At 39.0% G+C, this 21647-nt stretch overlaps 1 protein-coding gene across 1 annotated transcript in view; it reads left to right on the forward strand.

Moving 5' to 3' along the window:
• STK31 (serine/threonine kinase 31) overlaps window positions 1-21647 on the forward strand; it is a 44642-nt gene that overhangs the window by 5417 nt on the left and 17578 nt on the right. The window contains exons 6-11 of the mRNA XM_026082836.1: window positions 67-419; window positions 2342-2510; window positions 4505-4620; window positions 5564-5723; window positions 11792-11914; window positions 19423-19602. Coding sequence (XP_025938621.1) covers window positions 67-419; window positions 2342-2510; window positions 4505-4620; window positions 5564-5723; window positions 11792-11914; window positions 19423-19602 — 1101 coding nt within the window. The remainder of the gene's footprint in view (window positions 1-66; window positions 420-2341; window positions 2511-4504; window positions 4621-5563; window positions 5724-11791; window positions 11915-19422; window positions 19603-21647) is intronic.

Genomic DNA, 21647 nt, shown 5'->3' on the forward strand with positions numbered 1-21647 from the left:
AAGAAAGATGGTTGATTTCAGCTATTCAGTGGCTAACGTACAATTTAAGTATATTTTATTTTACAGGGGAAGAAGTTCCTGAGCAGCCTAGTTTTCGAAAAAGAAATAAAAATACGACACAAAGCCAAGCACAAGGATGGTACCATCATTGTCCAAGCAGAGTATGAAAAAACAGATATTGGAGAAGAGGTAGCTAAGACAGGGTTTGCTGAAAAATGCAGATCTCCAGTAAACACTAAAAATGATGAAGAGAAAAAAGCAGATCTCATGCAAAACCAACCTTGGAGTATAAAAGTTCCAGTTCCTCTGTGGATAAACAGACCCGATCGTTCACTCAGCAGACCAAGAGGGCGCTTTGAGCACGTAGTTGCCAGTGCAAGGAATGAGAATTTTATGGGAAGCCGTATGTTTGTCACAAAGTAAGGCAATGGGATATCATAAATAAGTTTGTGTGTGTGGACTAATTAGTGTTGCTGCTGCACTTTGTGTGTCTGAGAAGATGGAGGGGGGATAAACATCTAAAATACAAAGTTCAATTTCTTTCATTCCAGTATTGTGTAATAGTGGTACTCAGTGGAAGGAAAGCATGCATGCCTGTGTGTGCGTATGGTGTGGTGATGGGGATTAGGACATTGATCTGTAGAAAACCAGTTCGTTAGTTTTGTTGYTCATTAAGTAGACTGTTCTTTCTCGTTTGTTTTCCAGAGACATACTCTTACATATCTTAACAGATCTGGAGAAGGAAAGAAGGGGTAATGACTATTAGGCAGAGGAGAAGATACAGTAAAACTTAGTTGAAGGTGAAGGTTGCAGGACATCAGGCCTCTGAAAGGTTTTTGCAGTGGTAGATGGCAGTGTTTGTTTAAACCTCCGTAATTTCTACAAGCTTGTTCTTGAGACTTTATACAGCTAGTCCCTGTTTATTTACCTGTATTAAAAGCTCACTGGGCACAAATGTGGAACATAAAAGCACACTTACCTAGCAGGACAAACATATTTTGATTATTTGTTTGTGTAGGAGTGTAACAGTATGTGCTTATAAGAAATAAAGTCAGCAGTCACAGTTAGAAGTAAGCTTTAGAGGATAATGTTGTCTCTGCAACTTGTAATTACATTGAAAAGAGGTGGTGGTAAGTTAGCAGTTACAGTTGTTGTCAGAAATCTTTAAAAAGAGACTTGTCCTACAGTTGCTGGGATTGTCATGGCAACAGGCTGCTGAGAAAAATGTTTGTGGGTGGGAAAGATGGTGCTTGGCATTCAGAGAGTTGAGATAGTGTAAGAAGTAATGTTCTTTTTTTAAAAAAAAGTTTAGAATTTGCCAATGTTCGATAATTTGAACTTCTTGAGCATTTTAATGAAAGCTGAGTGCACCTTTCCACATACTAGAATGGCTTTCAGTTTTGTGTTACAACTAGATCAGTTAGGCAAGTCTACGCTCTTAACAAATAACTAACATGAAATAAGATGCTTTTTAAAAAAGTTTAAATTTATGTCTCAAAATGTCTCATGCTGGATTATTTTGAATCTGGCCTCTCTTCTGAATTCTGGAGATGCTCTGAATCTGATTTAAAGAAGAAAAATCCTTTTTCTTTGTTTTGCTCTGTGTCGCGATTGCATTGTACACCAAAGAATCCTGACTGCCTGCGTGGCTGGTAGCCAGCAGATCCTCTGTTCCATTTGTGCGTTCTAGTGTCCTTTAACTTTTTACATGTTGCAGCCCTTCTTAGGATGCGAAGGGAACTGGGAAACAAAAACTATGGTATACCTGAAGCCATGCAGGAGAGGGTGAAGTTGATGTGGGGAGTAGTGAAACACTGGATAGTATGCTGTGACAGACTGCTTCACATTGCTGTGCTTAGTTATTAAAAAAAAGAAAAAAACCCCAAACCCTCCCTCCCTTTAATTTGTAGATCCCAAACCCTAGCTTTAAAGTGTTCTGGCCTATTTAGTAGGTAGAATTACAGTGAACCTTGATTTTTTTCTGAGGCTGCAGTGTGGTATAGTAAGATGTATTTTGGATAGGAAATTAACTTGATTTAAAGTGAATGTGAAAACATATAAATGGTTAATGTCATTTGAAGTTCTCCCTCTCTCTCTCTTTTTTAAACATTGTTTTTTCTGTTCTTCCTGTGTTGTGTATCAGTTTTTGTGATACTCCTGATACTCCCCAGCTCCAGTTGTGTGGAGTGGACAGGGATACAAATTCTCAAGAAATAAAGTGTGATTGTGTAGATGCTCATATAGCATTTTTGATGTGGAGATCTGTAATCGTTGTTCAGATTACTATAGCATGGAAGATTGCACTTTTTTAAATTAATTCCTTGTAATTCTTTTTTAAAAGGGAAAAAATGCTAGCTTCTGGCTCAGTGTCGGACAGCAGTTTAGAAAAAATAAGAAAAGATCAGAAGCTGGTTGAAGAAAATGAAGCTCTTAGAAAGGAGAATGAAAATCTCATGCAGATGCAGAAGGAACTAGAGCTGAAGGTTGAGCAGCTGAAATGTGAACTTCAGGTATATGGAAATGCACATGCGAAAAAAATGGAGGGGGAAGAAAAGCATTTGCAAATGCTTCCATCTTGTAGTTTCGTCGTACTGCAGCTCAAGGCCGTACATTGTCCTGTTTGGAATATGGCAAAACTGAACCAGTGGAGCGAAGACTTGACTTCCTCTAGTGCAGGGAGAGGCTGTCGGTGTGTGACTGCATTTTGTGTTGCAGTCCAGCTTGGACCCCTGCTCCCCTAGGTGCCGGCACTGGCTCACCACCGCCTTGCTGATGCAGTTGCTTGTTTGGAACTAGCTGTTCAGTGTAAACTCAGTTTTATGCTGGGTGGTTAAAAACATCCTTTATGTATAAGGATGTAGTCCTCTTCCTCCCCTCCCCCCCTCCAAGCTTAGAGGCTAAAACAACTTTCTGTCTATTGGGCTGAAAATTATTAAGCATCTAACGAGCTGTTGAATTGTAGAACTGGATGAAAATGTTTAGTTTCTTAATTCTTGCTTAGTTAAAAAGATGCAGATATCAGATGCAGATCATGCTTTACAGGGGAAACTTTTGACACTGGCTGATTAAACACCATACTTAGTAAATAGGCTTAAAAATGCCTTATATGGTTTTAAGTTTAATAAATGACATTAATAAGAAGACATTGTGATGTGCAAGGGTGTTATGCTCGTATCAATTTGAGGAAAAAAATTGTGCAAACTCTTGCATATCTGCTGTTAAGAAAGGAAAACCTGCCATTGTGTAAATCTGTTTGACACCCCAAAAACTGAACTTGCGCAGAGCTGTTCCCTCCTTCTTTCTTACTGGAATAAAACTGTTCATAACCAGCTTTGCTGCTCAGGTGCCTCTACATAGGAGAACTGTGTTTCTGCATATACTAACCTGTCATTGCAAAGATTCTTCATCAGCTAAAGATACCATGTTTGTGCACTTCTGTGCAAGCTAAAGTAACTTTAACAACCAACAAAACACGTCTACAGCTAAGAAAATTTATTTAATGCAGGGAATTCTTAGAAGCATTTCTTGTCTGTATTCTTTTTTTAATGATTTTTTTTCATGTTGCCTGCAAGCAAACTACTTTAGAAGAAAAGGCTGTAGATATTATTTTAAGTATGAAAGTCTCTTCCTCCCATGATTGCACCCAGAGTGAAGTGTTTTTTAGCAGGGAGTGATGATGTGCTTTTTTTCACTCTGAGGAGTAATTCCAAAAGGAAAAAAAAGATCTGCAGTCATGAGACTTTAGATGCAAAACTATTCCCCCCAAAAAAAAAACCAAAAAACCCCAAATCTGTTTAAATCCTTTTATGTGTGGGTATGTTTTGGTGTTTTTTTATTTTTAATGTGGTAAGTCTGGAAGGCTAATAAAATCTAAGAATTTTTTTTTTCCCATCACCTAAAGTGGGATTTATAAAAGCATCTCTGTAGTATGCGAGCAAGTGCTTTTAACTTTAGGTTGCACCTGAAGGAATATAGTCTAATGTGTGGGGCCTTTTTTGTTTGTTTTTGTTTTTTCCTGTGTCTCGAGAAAATTCCTTGTGAGAAGGTAAGGCTGGTTATTAATACAGCAAGAGTTCTTGCTGCACCACATTGAGATGTAGTGGTTATGAGAGTGAGATCCTGCACTTTGTTTTTCTGTATTAATAAGTAGGAATTTCTCAATGAAGAAAGAAAAGAAAAAAAAAAGAAAAAGATTTTTCTGAAAACTTGTGAGCAATTAGGGGTGTGATGGACAAAATACAAAAGTGATGCTCACCTGAACATATATTGCTACTGAAGTAAGAGGAAAGAAATGAACCATTAACCTTTTAAAAAGCTGTTTTAAAAAATGATTCTCCTTGTTTTACATATATTTTTGGGTGTTTTGTTGGTGACTTTTTTTTTTAATCTCTAGTTTTTAAAAGTTTAAATTACGGTCTGTGTGTTAGTAACCCTGGCTGCCTGTTGATTCCACTTTATATTTTTCTTTACTGAAACCTTCCTCCAAAATTGAAAAATAATTCAGAAAGAAAAGGAAGCATCTAGGGAAACTGCTGAACGTTTTGAGGAAACCTTAAGTAAATACATGGGAACAAAAATGAGAAGTTTGGTTGCTAATGTGAAGGTACTGAAAGAAATTAGGTATGTATTTTTTTTTTCTTTTTTTTTTTTTTTCTTCTGGTCATTTCTAAAATAGTACTATATACTATTGGCCTGTTTATCTCTTGAAACCATTGCATGCTTTTTGTTTCCCAGTTACTTTTTAAAGAGAAAATGCAACATTATTTTATTCTGCTGCCTTCTTTTTTCAAAATGTATACAGAGTTTGCGACTGTTTCCTAAAACCATGGCTGAAACCTGAGTTTTCTGTCACATTGGGACTTGCATTTCCTGCTTCTGAGTGTTCATCAGATGACTCTAATTCACTTCTTCTGCTTCTTTCCCACAGCTGTTGTGAGAAGAGCTTTCAGTTCCAAGAAGATGCTTATTAATTAAATGTAGCTAGTCTTTAACAGTAGCTGGGCAGTCAGAGTCTCTTTGGTACCTAGATTGCTGAGAGGCATATCTCATTTGCTAGCCCAAACTCCCCTTCAGTTTTAAAAGAAGGGGCAGACCTGCAGTGGGGAGAAGACTTGGAACAGAAATGATCATTGACCCCTTTAGGAGGGAGTATCTCTTTTTCTGGTATAGATGAGCACTTTTTCCAAAAGATGGTTGTACTAAGGTGTATACCTCTGCAGGAGACAAACCCCCAAACAAACAAAAAAACCCTCCAAAACACGTGTGGAAATGAGACAATGGGAAAACTAAAAGGAAGAGAGACAATGCGCCTATACAGCCTCATCAATACTGAGGTATAATGAATGTAGTCATGTTGCTTCCTTCTTTCTCCTCAGAAAGGGATTTTACAGACCTGAATGCTGCTGCTACCTTTTGAAAGAAACCAGGTTATTAACATGGCAGGTGCTATCTTAAGATAGTTATGTACAATGGGTTTGAATAGCACTGACTTTTAAAATGTTTGAGTTCTGGAAAAAAAAAAAATACTTTCCAGGTAAGATGTTGTTTCCTCCTTACCACTTAGGCACACTAATAAGAATACTCGTTTTGGGGAAGACCTCTCACAAGCTATACAAGTGGTTACAGAAGGATGTCTCACTGTTCCGTGTTCCTTGGAAAAATTGCAGAAGACTTGGGTGGAATATGACTTGGCTCAAGAGATGATTCAGTTGTGCAAAAATGTGGTAGGTTGGAATTACTTTTGCATCAAGAGCTATAATTTAACAGCTATTGATGGTATTTTAGTCTTGTAAGTATAGTTGGATGTCATGAGCACAGAATGGAAAAATCTGCCCTTTGTTAGGTAATATTGGAGGCTTTGCTACATTTGCCAGCAACTGGTATATTAATGGAGTGTTATTTTCACTTAACTGTAGGCTTTTTTGATGCCTTTGATTTTAAAATGATACGGACATCAGAATGGAGTAGCTAAGGGGTTACTGTGCTGTAATAGTTAGATGCTGCAGCTGCACAGCTAAAGTGTTTTCTGTCTTGAAAACCTTTTTAAAGCAGCATGCTAGTACTTAGTATATGCTCCCTGCCTATGGGGAGGGCAGTATGTAATTTGGGAGTTCTGTAGGAAGATGGGCTTGTATAGGGGAAAGCTGCCATCTAGTGTTACTTCTCTGCAACAACCTATCTGAAGAAGCCTGCTTGAGTACAGAGAAAAGTGGTGGTTATATACTGCACCTTCCAGGTACCTGAAAGACAGAGTTGCTGCTTTGGAGAGTCAGAAGGTTTCCTGGTCTGACAGGCATTGTGGTAAGGCAGAGAAGGTAGTTGTGATCTGGGAAAAAGATAGCAAATGTGTTATGAAATTTTAAAGTATAACCTAAAACATTTTAAATGTGTTTGCTTAAGGAGTATTGCTGTATTACACTGATTTAGCAGTTTGTGAAATGGAGGAGAAAATGAGCAATGAAGAGAACCATGGAGAGAAAAGTAATAAAAATATCTATAGTGTGGTGTATGTTTGGTTGTTGTAGGTGACTAAGGATTCTTTTATTTACTAAAATCTAAGTCAAATGTTTAAACTTGAAAACATTAAGATAATACTGTTAACAAATATATGGCATTTTGGTGTTGTCTTGTATAGGGAAGTAATGTATAGGAAGAGAATAGCTAGGTTGTGAGATATCCAGGAACCCAGGGTGTTATGTTGCAGCAGGGAACAGGTAGCAGAGTGTGTTTGCAGGGCTGGGTTAGGCTTAAGGATTCATTTAAACAAACTTTCCTTGAGTGAATTCCTGATCCACATGAAATAGTAGTGGTTGGAATCTTTTAGAGATTACACGGAATATTTGCGCTTAAGCGGATTTGTAAACCTTGGTGAGCATCAGTGGACAAATAAAGCAAAGATCTACTTCCAGGAGCAAAACTTGAACTTCAGCCATCTTAGAACTCATTTTCACACTTAATCCAGTTTTGCTCTGACTCGATTAGGTTGGGGGGCAGAAGAGAAGAAAAATCTTAATCTGGACAAGAATTAGGACAGATGTAGTGAAATGACTGGGGAGTCTCAGTGTGTTTGTTCAGTGGGGGAGATAATTCCTCTGGGGTCACTCAGGTGTCGCTCTTTTTGCCAGCTTTTTTGGGGGGGGTGACGGGGATGGACGAATGGGGGAGTGTGCCAGACCCAGCAAACAGCATTCTTCCATGAGGAACACTATGAAAAGAGGTTTCATTCTTGGAGTGTGAGGATTTTCTGATGGACTGACTTGTTGGAATACATTAGACATAATGTTGCTGTTGTCATTCCTTCTTGTTATGAATGGCTAATGATCAAGTCATGTCTGCATGAGTCCATTGTGCTTGTTAAAAGTAGTTGAAATAGTATTGAAATGAGCTTGTGGTGCTGTGCTGCCTTTGGTAGCTCAACATGTGTTTGTGTAGCCCTGCGTTTTGTGTTAGTGAGGTGTGGCCTCACATATGGTCTGAAAACTAGTTTTGTTTAGAAAGTAACAGCAGCCCCTTCCCCTCTCCATTCTGACACTGTTCCTTGTTGCACAGGATCTTGCTGAGGTGTAAACGAATGGTGGTGTGAAATCCTGTGATTGTTCAAGAGCATGCCATTGCTTCTCAAAATTCCTGCTCCCTCTGAAGAGAGCAAGCTGTCATGGTAGCGTCACAAGTATTTTAAACAGGAAAAAATAGAGTAGACGGGAATTCTGCCAGGTGTCAAGTAGTCCCCAGAGTACCTGAGAACAGCAAAGGGCATAAGTGGGAATGTATGTTTAAGCGTAGGGCTGCCTGAAGAATTAATTTAGTTTTCAAGATGAAGTGGAAGCAGGACATTTTGTGGTGCTTGTGGAATCTGTCTCAAGCACTCAGAAATCTTTGGGAGGTGAAGTCTATAGAATATGAGTTTTAGCATGGTGCTAGGGCTACTGTAACTAACCTGAACTGAAGATGGACTTTGTATGAGAAAGATTGTCCTATTTTTAATGGGCAGTGTGGTGACACAACTTAATTTTCTTTTTTCCTGAGGATCTCTTTGATCTTAAAAACTATTTTTCAAGTGCTGTAAGATGCCCCAGAACCTTTGCTACTGTATTTTCAAATACAAGAAATGTCTAAGAGGCACACAATAAAATGCTGGGCTTGTTTTCCTTCTTGTCATCCCTACTTAGATTGTATTGATTGTGGGAACATTAACAAATCTTTTTGGTATTGCAACCAAATATATTGGAATCACTGACTTTATTTCCTATTCAGTTAAAATGAGGTACACATCTAGCGTACAAGAAACCTAGTGTACCCAAATAGATGGATAAAACTATAACAGACTTTTAACTGTTTGCTTTATCTGTCAACCTAGCTGTCAAAATTGGTTTTACTAAGTTAAATCTTGCTATTCACTTACTGAAGTAATGTGATCTTCCTTTAACCTCCCTGGAATGTTGATGGCTTCTCTCACCGCCACAAGTCTCATTTGTTTGTAAGTTCTTGGGAGTGAACCTTGTGTCTTGCTTCAGGAGAAACCTGACACACCTTGATGTCACAGGTGTGAGTAAACCCAATAAAGTTGGAGTGCAGAGTAAATGCTGTTATTTCACAGACTCACAGAATGGTTGAGGTTGGAAGGGACTTCTGGAGATCATCTAGTTCAACTCCCCTGCTCAGTTTTCTGTCTGTGCTTCCATAGTTGGTTTGGGCTGTTTTAACTGGATATTTCCTGGTTTTTGTGCATCTACTCTGAAACTTTTTTTTTTTAATCCTGACTTTATAAATCCCAGAATAGGAAGATGGGTGATTGGAGCATTTGTTCTTAAATAGGATATTTATGTAATAGATGTCTTGGTAGCATAAGAAGATAATCAGTGAACTGAGGCAGTACTAGGACATAGTTTACATTATTTAAAAAAGAAAAAGAGAGAGATGGTTCTTCTAGAGTAACACTGCTTAAAATATATTTCAAATTAATCAAATTCTCATGAAAATTCTGTCCCAAATAGGAGGGGTTGTGCTGTTGGTCACCTGACCAGCTGTCCTATGAAACTTTGAGAGGATGGCAGCTTTATAGGTGAAAAACAGGGATAATTAGAAGTTTTCCTGATTGCAATGTAGGCAGATACTCATAACAATAAGGTGCAATACAGATACTTACAGATATTGTAGATGGTGTTTTATGGATAAATGTTGCTTGATTTTAGGATTTAGATTTAAAAAATGGTTCAGGATTGACATTGTGAGAGACTGTAGTGTACAAACATTCAGCATTTTTGGGGAAGGATGAAAAAGCAATCACACCGATGTTTAAAAAGAACTATTCAGTGCCCTCATTTAAAAGAAAAAAAAAAAAAGGGTGGGAGGGCAGGGGAGGGAAATGGAGGCATTTAATGAGGATGCTTATTCTAGAGCTAGTTTTAACTATTTTGTATACTGCATATTGGAGTTTGGTAACTTGCACGGAATAGATCCAAAAATTGAGGCCAAAAGTAGAAACAGGCTCAAAATGGATTAGACCTATCCATGGAGGGGATAGATATATTAGTGGCTTTAAATACAGTATTTTGGATGCATTTTTCTCTTGCTTGTGGGGTCATTAAATCACACTAAAGTAAGGATGCACCTGTGGGATGTTTGCATCATACCTACCCTCCTCTTGCACTCTTCCATATGCATGCTATACTTCTCAGAAACAAGGCGCTAAGCTGGCTTGGCATTCGGTGTGACCCAGTGCAGTGGTTGGGGTGTGGGGGTTTTATTTAATTTTGTTTGATATGAGATAGACCAGATAGAAAGATGTAAGCTCATCATAATAACAAAACAGCAGAATTTCATTAAGCTTATCATCCTTCCTGAAAACAAGCTAAAGACTTTTCCAACTACACCTAAAATAAAATACAGCTTTATTTTGTATCATAGACTTTTAAAATACTTTGTGTACTTACCTATTAGATGAGAACTTCAGCGAACATTATTTGGTGAGGTGTTAGTTGCTGAAGGTACCCAGTTAAATGGCAGACGTTCCTGTGGCCACTGAGCCATCTCTTGAATTCCCAGTTTGTCATTCAGACTTGTGTTGACTGTTGAATTTAGCCCTGATGCTTAAATTGGTATTAATTAGTTTGGTTGCCTGGTTGAATCTTTTACTATATTAAGTCTCTATCGCTCTGGCTTTTGAAGTAATATTTGGAAAGTGTTCTTCACATCAAAGAACTCCTGCATATTTTATGCAGCATGTTACAATGTTCTTTTACAAGCTAGCTCCTGTCTTATGAGGACAAAACAGCAGGAGATCTATACAAATATTGTATACTTTTGGCCATGAGAGACGTTCACCAAGTGCAGAAGTGCCTATTAAATCCAGTGTTTTTTGTCTTTTGTTTATGCTCACCTGACATAGTAGAACTTAATCCACAGATTTTTTTTTTTATTATCTAGCCCATTAATGTACAGCAGAACTACAGCATCTGTTAAATTGCTAATCTGGGTTTTACATCCCTTTGTATGCTGCAGCTTCGGGTTTTTTAGCTGCAGTTTATCTTTCAGTTTCCAGCCATTGATCTCATTCTGTCCTTTCTGTTAGACCCAAAAGGTTTCTAGTCTACCTTACATGGATACTTACAAACTGATTTAGTGAATGTCTAAGCTTTCCCTGCATAAACTAAATTTAAAAAGTCTCTGGACACCTGTGTGTGTGCATACATACAAATTTCTTTTTTCCTCTTTTTTAGTAGGAAGTGTTCCTTGGGCTATGTTAAAAGTTCATTGCTGTGCTGGAAACTGACATTAGGGTCCCAGTTAAGCTCTCTTTTGTTTCTTCCTGTTCCTGTGTTTCTTTACTAACTGCCTTCTGCACCAGACTTCCTGAGACTTTTTATTTGTTTTATTTTATTTTTTGACCCTCTTGTGTCAGGACGCTGTTGTAGGTATCTGAGTCATCTCATTTACTTTTTTTATTTTTGGAGATGTGAGCCTTTACAACAGGTCTGTAAAGCTGTAGTTTAGTTTTTCCTGTTTATATATATCTTCATACTCCTATTGGCATGTTGGGTTAAAACACTGTTAAGAGAACGTTGAAAACATACTTCTGCATATAGATTTTAACTTCCTCTACTCAAATCGAGACGCTTAGTTCTGGTGAGTCTGTTATGTAACTTATCTGATGTGAATGTGGGGTTCTTTTGCCATTAGCAGAACTAATCCTGCCAGTCACTCATGGGAAACTTCATTTTTTGTTTCTAGAAAACTACCTTTAGTTTAATGATCTTCCTGCACATAATCAGCAGGGAGTTGACAGGTCACTTGTCTCTCCTGCTACAAGGTAAGGAAAAAATTGGTAAAAGGTCTTTTGGTTCTAGAATTTCCTTCTCCAGCAAGGAAGCTTTTGCAGTCTGACTTTGTGCACATAATCTGCTGTGCGCGGAAGTGTGTGTAATCCAAATTCTAAATTTGGTAATTCAAATTATAATTGCAGGACAACTGGGATATTTAAGTTTTTAATAGTAGCAGTTAGGACTCTGCTATTCAAGACCTCGGTCTTGCAAAAACTGCTTCTGTAGTTCTGATGATGCAGTCATACTTACACTGTGAAGGCGTCAGTAGTTGTGCAAGGTCATTATGTCACAGGAGCAGAGGGTAAAAGCAAACTCATTTTCACTCATTCCTAGTCGGGTCTGTATTGTACTATTCATACTTTGCTGGGAGTCACACTCCCTCCTCCCCTCCCCCTCAGTCACTTCCTGCATTGTGCCTGTGTGTGTGGAGTTTGGATGTGATCTGCTGACTTGCTCTTCCTTCTGCGTAGGATGAAAGAGATGAATTGATTATCAAGAGAAATGAGGTGCAGGAAAATCTGTATTCTGCAGTGGAAGAATTAATTTTGGAAGTGGATCAACTGCCCCTCTCTGAGCGCTCAAGAACATTGCAGGTGGGGAATGAGCTTTTATGGTTATTGATTCTTAAACACTGAGACCCTGTGGGGGTGTTTCTTAAATATAAATGTTTTATAGTTGGAGACCTCAACAGCAGTAGATGAAGGCTTACATCATATTTCTGAGGTAAATTGTACATCTGACATCTGTAGTTCCTTAGGGTTGTGATCTTAGTTTCCTAAATATTTTGTTTCTTGAGGCAAAATGTTATAATTTCTTATCTAGATCCTGGATTTAGGCAATAGTTTTCTCTTACTGTGCTCTGTCTGGTGACTAACAAGGTTTCACAAAGCACAGAATACTTAATGTTAAGATGGAAACGTTAAGGATAAAATCTACAGTTTAAAAAGTCAAATGCAGTTACCCAGTGAATTGTGGTGCTGTGTTTTGTAGTTGGGTTATACTCTGTCCTGTTTCTTTTTGTTAAGATGTCTGTGTTTGAACTAGTGTAGCACTGTGTAAAATGTGTAAAGTGTTTTTTGTCTATGATGTGAGTTACACACTATAGACGCACGTGTTTATGCCAAGAGTGTCTCTCCCTCCTAGTCCCTCACCAGCAGAAGAAGGGGACATAGGTGCATAAGACTCTGCAGAGGCAATTGGGGTTTTTGAAAAGCACTTTAACAGTGACAAATACTACCAAACCAGTGCTTCTGAACTTTTAAAAGTAGTGTCTTCCTCTTTCAGAAATATTATTTGCTTTTATCTTGACTGTACAAGTGTGTGKGGGGAGGGAGAAAGGTAGTCAGTGGTTTAACAGCTTGTCTGTGCAAGTTGCAGTTTTATTTGTCCACATGTATACAAGATTGGGTTCTTATGAACAGCACTGATTTTAACACCTCCTTGCTGCTTCCAAACAACAGTTTTGAAGAAACTGTAACTACAGCATAGTCCAGTCTTACCACTTCTGAACAGTAGAATACTAGCTTCATTTGTGCTCTTGGGACATAGCTTTTTTTTTTTTTTTACCTGTGGAATTTCTGTTTTCTGTGGCTCTGATTTACTTTCCTGCTTTAGTCTGTTGGCACAATATTTTCCCCATGTAAAGAAAACATAACTGAAGGGTTGCTGAAGACCTGTTCCATGGGTACCTCCTTGCAGTTATGGCAGTCCAAGGCTCTTTGGTTGAGAACAGCCTGTACAGTGACTTCAAATGTGACACTCAACTGCAACCACTTCTGACTTCTTTGTCTTTGCCTTCTCAAGTGTAAATAACTTAGTTTTTCCATGGTACGAGCACATTACCACCATGGTCTGGTGGTGTCAAGAGGAAGGAGGAACTTCAGTGTCTAGAAGTGTATCTCTGCCCCAAGTTGTCTTGAGTCCCTTTATTGAAGACGTGTTTCTGGGATTTGGAGATATTGCTGCACTCAAAGATGAAGTGATGCTGATCACCCTTTTATCTTGGAAGGAACCTGGGCTACTGTCTGCTTGGCCAAATCTGCCTTTTGCTATCTGCCTCACCGTGCAGAATGCTGCTTCTGTGCCTCCTGCCCTGGCCATACAATACAAAAGCTGCTTCCTTCACTGGCCAGTATCCTCTTTGCTGGAGCACTAGCTGATGTCTCAAGTCTTCTGCTAGTCTTGACTGTACCACAGCAATTGCAGTGTAAATGTAGTATCTTGCATATATTTCTCATCCCTATGAGCAGGATTCAGTTTTCTTCTTCCAAAGCTTGCTGAGGGTGGTTTCCAGTCTTTCATTTTTTTTTCCATGGTTTGTGGCCTGTTAGGGAATGCTAATGCAAGACTCTTGAAGAACACAAAAGGGGACTGACATTTTTTTGAGGGATATTCATCCTTCTGTCCTCTTGTGTTTTCCTTGATGCCTTGACTGACTTTAGTACCAGTCTCCCTGGAATCCTTTTCTTTGCAAAGTCTCTTATCCTGAAGAAAAGATCTCTATCAAGAGACTGCAGTCTATTAATTTCCATATGTTCAGTCTATCTTTCTTGTGGGCTTTTGGTCAGCAGAGCATTAGATACTGTCCTGTGCAGTAATAGTTTTCCAAGAGAGACTTACTTGTGTGCATGAGGACAAGAGATTCTGCATGTGAGCAGCCTGAGTAGCTGCTTGCTCTATTTTCTGTCTTGGTACCAGCTGTTCTATGCTCCTTTGTTTTCAGGAACCGATCTGGGCTTGCTTTGAGCCCGTGAAGGTGTGTCTGTCAGACACTTCTGCTTCTCATGTCTTGGATCACTGAAGAGTTGCAGAATACAGTACAGACTTCTGTTCCTTTTTCTGCCTGCAAGATACTTTAACTTGTCCTGGCTGCTTTGACTAAGTACTTCTATGAGCCTGGGGAAACCAGCATGCTGTATCCTCTGTGCACAAAAATGACATTTTGGCGGCTGTTACCTGTAACTAAAAAAAGTTAATACAAGGCTGGCTGTCATGGTGGGTCAGCTACATGCTGTGTTCTCGAAGGTGGTCTCCATTAGAGTTCATGCTGTGTTCTTTTGTAGTGTGCTTTCAGTCACCCTATATATGTCCCAGTTTCTTTCCCAAGTCATATTCCAAATCGGGTAAAAACAGAACTGCAGGTGTAGTAGGATACTTTGAGTAAACATACATATCTATGATCTGTCAGCAAGTGAGCTTGAGTTCCTGTAGGCAAACCTGAGCTGCCTTTAAACTGGCTGTTATGCATAGAATTCAGAGTAATCTGTTGTACATACAAATCTTGATATTTTGGTTGAGTTGATGGTGTTATACCCCTTGTTGCCATGATATGGTACTATCCAAGCCAACCTAAGAACCAGCTCAGTTTCCGTCCGCTCAGACTGCGGAGTTGTTCTGCTGTCACTCTTCTCTTGTCTGTCACTGAGATACTTGTTTGCTAGCTGTGAGTGGTGAATGAGTATGTGATGAAGAAAGCAAGCAAGCTTTTCCATTCATAATAGTGGCTCTTTAGAGAGGCTCTCCATTGGGATTCAATGACCTAGCTTTTGTCCTTCAACTGGCATTCCTGATCATGGGTTTTTGCCTTGGGGATGAACCCCAATGTTGATGAGCCCACCGCTTTCCTGTCTGATCTTGATGGTGGTGATGACCAGTTCAGGAGGTGTCTCCTAAGCAGGGCAACAATAGATGCTGCTTTTTGAAAATAAACTATTTGTACGTGCATGTGTACCCAAATGAAATTAATGTTGGGCCACCCATTTTGATAAGCTAATCTTACAATAGGAAAATAATTGCTGTGCTTAAGAAAATCTAATTACAATGTTTCTAAATAATTGGTCTTTAAAGTGTTCTAAATGTAAGAACTTTCTGTAAAAAAATATGGCGAGTAAATGCCAAGTTCTTCATTAAGCTGTTTCAGCCTGCTTGTTATAGAAATTCAGTAATCTTAAATGTAAACAAAAGTAGCAAGATTACTGTTAAAGAAGCTTCTTGACCCTAGGTTTCCCAAAGCAGAGTCTCAGACGCAGAGTATCACAGACTGATTTACTGTAAGTGGTACAGCAGCAAATAACAGCTCAAGCTGGGTTCCTCCGGAATGGGACCTTGTTTGAACAAATCCCTGGGTAATTACAGCCTTCCCTTCTACTATCCACCCCATAGTTTTGAACCAATCATAATATTAGAGTTCGGGGTCTTCCAGTTCCCGGTTGGTCCTTTCTGTAGTTTTTGGGTGTGCTCTTTACTTCTTAGAGCCATCGACAACTACGCAAAAGTGTGATTTTTTTACTCCTTTATCTTGTCCCTTGGAACCAGTCTTTGTGGTTACTTCTTTCTTATCTAGTTGTCTGGCTCTTCTGCTTCCTTATCTTGTCCTCCGGGATCAGTCTTGTGGTTCCTTTGTTTCTTTCTTCTGTGTCCTAGGTTAAAGTCCATCTCCCTGCTGATGCTCATTAATGCTAAACTGCTTAATTCTCTCTACAGTGTCCCCCCCTCCCCTTCCCCCCTTATCTCTCCAACTTGAGCCAGCTCTGGGGCCTTCTTTTACTTAACTAGGTAAAAGTTCAACATATCTGTGTGAAAGTTTACAGCTTGCAGCCTAAGGCTTCAGCAAATTTAGCTACTAATGCTAAGCGAGTTATGCTAAGTGATTAATTCTAGATGGCTTCAGTCCAATATTCTTTAACAATTACAGGTGGCACACAGGTTTATATAGGGTTGGAATAGCATTAATAAAACTGAAGCATTGGAGAGACTTCTAATGGAATTATTTTTAAATGCCATTCAAAAATATGTTTTGATACAGTTATTTTTTGGGTCTGGTCCAATCTGCAGGTTGGTGACTCACTAGAATTTGAATGGGTAGCATTTCACAGGTTTCCATCACTGGAGGCTTTGTCCAGACCCAGTTCCAGCTCCTTCAAACAGAGGAAAGCTTTTTTTTTTTTTTTTTTTTTTTTTTGCTGGGTGTTTACAGGTTATGCTGTGCTAATCCACTAGGTGGTAGGCGTTAAGCATCCTCTAGATAAATGTACTGCAGTGAAATTTTAATAAGCTTTTGAAAATATTTGGAGATGTACTGTGATGCTACTAGCTGTGTTAATGAGTTTTGTTCTTTAGATTAGCTGTCATGATCATCTACTGCATGAGAAGGTGGAAGGTAGAAGATCAAAATACTTCTGCCAAGCTGGGAAGCGAGAATAAGCTTGAACCAAAAATCAGTGAGAATCTTGGTTGCTGTTTTATAGAGCTGAAGAGATGTGGTGCTGTCCTTAAACAAGTATTTTCCAGAGTTTCTCAGAAGAATATGAGCTTGGGAGCTAATGCCTTTCTGGCTGAGGCTATGCATTGCAAATCCACCCCATTACACATCTCTTGACTTTTATATTTTATACTTTCCAGTGAGAACTGTTACTGGTCTGAACTACAGGCAAATTGGAACAGCTTCAGTCACAGCTGAGTCCAGTTAACTAGAAGTGAAGTAAACAGTTGGGTTCAACTCCCTGCTTTCCAAATAGTAATGTTGCATTGGTTAAGAGGAAAGCTGAGAGGGTGGGCATATATACAAGTTACTCTAAAGCAATCTAGGGTGTGAACTGAACAGTTGTCAGCTGTTCCATGGTAACTTTCTGTAAACATGTACTTGCTGTGCCCCATGGTTAGTGTAGTACCTTGTTCCTCTCCCTTTGAGTTTCACACAGTTAGTGACTGGGATGAGTGCGTGTGGGCCACTGAGCAGTTGTCTTCATGGGGTAACTTGTTACCCTTCTGGAGCCTGTTTCCATATCCATATGCTAATAACACTGCTGATGTTTTAAGGAGGTATGTTTATAGTATGAAAAATAAATGAGAAGAAATAGGACTTACAGCATTCTTTCCTTGAGTATAGTCTGATAGAATACATGGAGATAATCTGAGGTGAGTGGTTCTATTATTTTTATAAACAGGACATGATATTGGACAGGAAACATGTCCACAAGTACATTTCTCGGTTCTATTATCCACTTTTCAGTCTGTTTAAACAGCAGCTAAATTACCTTCTCCTCCCCCTATTATACCATTTGAACCTGGCTTCCCTTTCCTTGCCATTTTCTAGCCTGGTGAACCTGGTGTATTAAAGTCCAGCTGTTCAAAAAAGAATTTGAGAAAATGTGTGTTGTGCACTTGGCTGTTTTAAATAGCCTCCATAAATTAGCATAAGCCTACTCCTATTTACTTCTAGGCAAGCACATTCATACATAGCTCATGTCATCTGGCTCAGATGGAAATTGCTGCTTTAAGCAATCTATTATACTGAACAAGTGCTGTTTGTTATAGTAACATTTGTTATGAAATTAGTTTTATAATTTTATATAATAGTATTTTAATGTTTTTTCATGTGTATTATCATAAATAACTAAACATAATGATCATTTAATACAAGGAAACTTTTACGCTTTTGGCCCCGATTTGAAATCTTGCTACGATGCATCTGTAGAGTTGGGGCCTAACTGTAGCATCATGTGTAGTTCTGCAAAACTGGTCTAGCTCACTTCCTCACCTCAGCAGTACCCGCAGTCCTCAACGAGGTGGTCAGAGCTGCTGTGTTTTGGCCTGCGTTGGTAGTGTGTTACAGTCTGTTTTGTTTTACTTTGAGTTGTATTTGGTTGCTCTTATGACCTCTTGGTGTTTCAAGTGTTTGAAAGACTCCTGACAAGTGACTTAAGTTCTGCATCAGGTTGCTTTCTTGATAGTGTTGTATTGGCTTTTGAGTCTGTAGGTCTCCAGATTTGACTGTGAGCTAAGATGAAAACCTTTCTTATGAAGGGAAAATGGGTGTTTTGGTGTTTTTCTTTTTCTACATGACCTAGCTGTTCCTTGGGAAGGTCTCTGATATTAACTCAAATATTCTGGAATCTGAGGGAAGAAGAAGTGAAACACTGCATCTAAGCAAACTGTCAGCAGATTTTCTCAGGGTTTCTTTAGTCATCTTCTGGTAGGGAATAATGTAGACAAGTGAAATGAGGTAATACATCTTATTTGGGATGGATTTTGAAAGCTGAAGGATGCCATTTAGCACAAAAGCACAGGTTTGTCCAGTCAAATGCCAGTCTTTGGGGAGAGTTTTATCTTTTGAACTACAGCAGATTGCCTACAAACATTGATGTAGCACTCAAACATTTTTTCGTCATGGGACTTCCTAGCCAGATGCAAAGAAGGCTGCTTACTGTCAGAACTCATAACAGATGATTGACTGATACATCCCCCTCTGCCTCTCGCTTGTTTTTTTTTTTTTTTTTCCCCTGTTCTTTTGACAGACATATTTTCTTTAAAAGTGATTTTGTTTGTCCTGGGCTTTTGCCTCAATGCTGTTGCCTTGTGTGTAATACTTTGGTTTGTTTTCCAATACAAGTCAAAAGGAGACAAACCCTGTGCTTCATATACTTTCAGAATACTATGCTTTTAGACAGAAGTAGAAGTTTCCAGACTGAAAAACTAATTTCAGAGGGCCTTGGAAGTGTCAGACGCATGGGTAACTGCAGTCCTATCTAGGAATGAATCTGTGTGATGATGATGATGAATCATAAGAGGTTTGGTTGGAGACTCTTTAAGTGAGGTATCAGTCCAGAAGCGTTCCTTTGATCTCTGGTTGCCCACCTTGTTTCTCAATGACAAGTTCACTTTGTTTTCTGCAGCTGAGCATTTCTATGAGGAGCACTGTAAATTGATCCCCTTTTTTGCTCTTTATCATGAGGAGCGTAACTGGAAAATCCAGTCTGTAGGGAAGAAGGGTCTAGAATAAAAATATTTTCTTATGAGCTGTTATGCTTGTTCTGATGTCTTTTCCTTCCTTGTTTTGAATGGAAAATCACACTGTGGTGTGAGATCCTTTCTGGCATTGCACTGTCTGGTGGTATACTGTCAGTAGATCGGAGAGGAAAATCAAATAGAATAGATACTTACTGGATGCAGAAAGAGGTTTTGAGGTAGAAATAATTTCATGCCAGTAGGTAATACTAACACTTTCTATGTTAAATGTCCTGATTTTACATATGGTACATCGTCACAAAATTCTTCCGGTTTGCAAACTTGCTATTTTGTGTTTGCTTTACTTGGTGCATAGGAGCTGTCCGCTTCTCTGGAGGTGGTGTATGGTCAAGTTTGTGAAGCGGATGAGTCTGAGGACGTATTTGAGCAGTTCTTTAAGTGGAAGCGTGCTAAAATGGAGGAATTCATTCATGTCAGAAATGATACAAATGCTGCTCTGCAAATTCTCACTGACTGGTTCAGTGGCATCATAAAGGTAAGGCAAGCAGTCCCTCTATCTTGTTGGTCAAGAAGATGAAGTATGGCACTGTGTCAAACTGAGCTCTTGCCCAGTTGGCATTAATAGGAACAGCTACCTACGGCAGTGAGATTGTGCATATGTACGGTGGCACTAAGTCATAGTGCCTCAATACAGAGGGAAGCGTATATGTTGAGGGAATTGGCTCCTAATTTATGCTTAGTGTTACTTTGCAGTGAGGTGGTGCTGAGTGAGGTTTTCTGCTTTCACATGTGGCAGGGTGGAGAAATCTTCTGTATAAAGATCAGTGCTTTTACGTAACTGTTGTACGGGTATGCTCTCCATTCATTATGCAATTAAAACATTGCAATTAGTTCTTTCAGGTAGCCTTTGGATGGAGAAAATTCACATTTTAAAAGGTGCTAGTTCAGAATTGCTGCTGAAAGAGTTAATGAAAGATCACTGCAAATGAGGATTTAACATGTTTGGAAAAGCCAGTCTGACCTGAAATGATCTAGCTACAGATTACAGGCAATTTTTTTGTTTCGTTTTCCCTCTTCTCCTTTGAAATGCTGAGTGCAGAGAATTTATGCAAGTAAAAAGCTGTCTGCTTTTATTTGCATGTCCTGCAGTATTTGATGCCGAAATACTGTTTTGATGCGCTGTCCCTTTTGATCTGAGTTGTAAGAGGTTTGGAGCATTGGAGAAAAGGAGTGTGTTTGTGTTGTATTTGTTTTAAGAGGATTGACAGTGCAAGTGGATGTCATCAATTGCATTCTCTTTCCTTATAAAGAAAGGGCAAAGTGGGGAAATAACTTCTTGATTCTCTTCTGTCCCTGTGCTTGTTGTCGTTATTATTCTTGCTCACTTTAGGACTCTTAATCTTCTGAGGAAGTCTGTAAACCACTCTGCCTGTCCCTCTACTTCTGCAGGCCCGGCTTTGCTCATCTCCTTCCTCTTACTCTCATATGTGTAAATATTCTCAGACTGTGTCAGAAGAATCTTTGTGCCCATGTGAATTGTGCATAATCCACAAGGGTCCTGCCATTCTGTCTGTAATGAATAAATTGTTTCTTCCCTTGTATTTCTTTGTACCCAGAGCGTTTACTGTGGCTGGATGCCATTACGGATGGCTGTGGTCTGTGACCTGATGATAAATGCTACTCAGCAACATTGCAAACTTGGTGTATGTTGTGTGTGGTATAGTGTTAGTAAATGTAATTACCTGCAGATGTTTAGAACCATGTCAGTTGTTAGATTGGGCAAAAGCCATGCAGGTGGGGTTGTGTGACTGCTGTGTGCAATTTAGAGTGGTATTTTGTATGTATGAAAAAGTAGGTTAAGTTTGTTAGTGTAATGATGAGTTTTGACTCATTTACCTCTTTCAAATCTGAACTTTTCCACAAACAGTTCAGAGAGAGAAAGAGAGAGAGAACTTCCAGACCTTTAGCACTGGTTGGTAAGGGACTGGTCGGTAGGTCAGATAACTTAAAATTTCTTCCTTGGTCTTACTCATTTCAGCATTTGATAGCTGCAATAGAATAATTGTGTAATCTAAGTTGTAGCTCCTGTCTTAAGGAAAGCAGTGAACAATTGTAGCTTCTGTTTTAAGGAAAGCTGTGAACAACGGAGCAGAAAAAATACTACTTTAGTTTTAAAGTTATTTTAAACAGATAGTCCTCTTCCTTTCTATATTTCTGAATCCAAATTAATCTACCATAGCATCCATTAAAATCTACAATAGAAGTGCATCAATGACAGGAAAATGTTTTTATTTGCAGAGATTGGATGGCTCCTTGCCAGTGTGTAACTTGAAGCTTTGGGGAACAGTATTCTTTTCAAATCGGCACTGTTAAAAGTTTTWATTTGTTTATTTTTAGTTCCTTTAAAATTGAAACAATAAAATCTTGTCACAGTCTTGGCTGTAGTGGAATGCCTGTGCTTGGTAAGTAAAGGAATGAGGTGGGATTTGCAGGTGTCTATTATGGCTGTGCATCTTGCATGTCAATTACAGGACCATATTCTCATTTCATTTCTGGTTGCCCGTATAGTACTCTCTCTTC

The sequence above is a fragment of the Apteryx rowi genome, unplaced genomic scaffold (genome assembly GCF_003343035.1).
Source record: "Apteryx rowi isolate R43461 unplaced genomic scaffold, aptRow1 scaffold_595, whole genome shotgun sequence".
NCBI classification, from domain to species: Eukaryota; Metazoa; Chordata; class Aves; order Apterygiformes; family Apterygidae; genus Apteryx; species Apteryx rowi.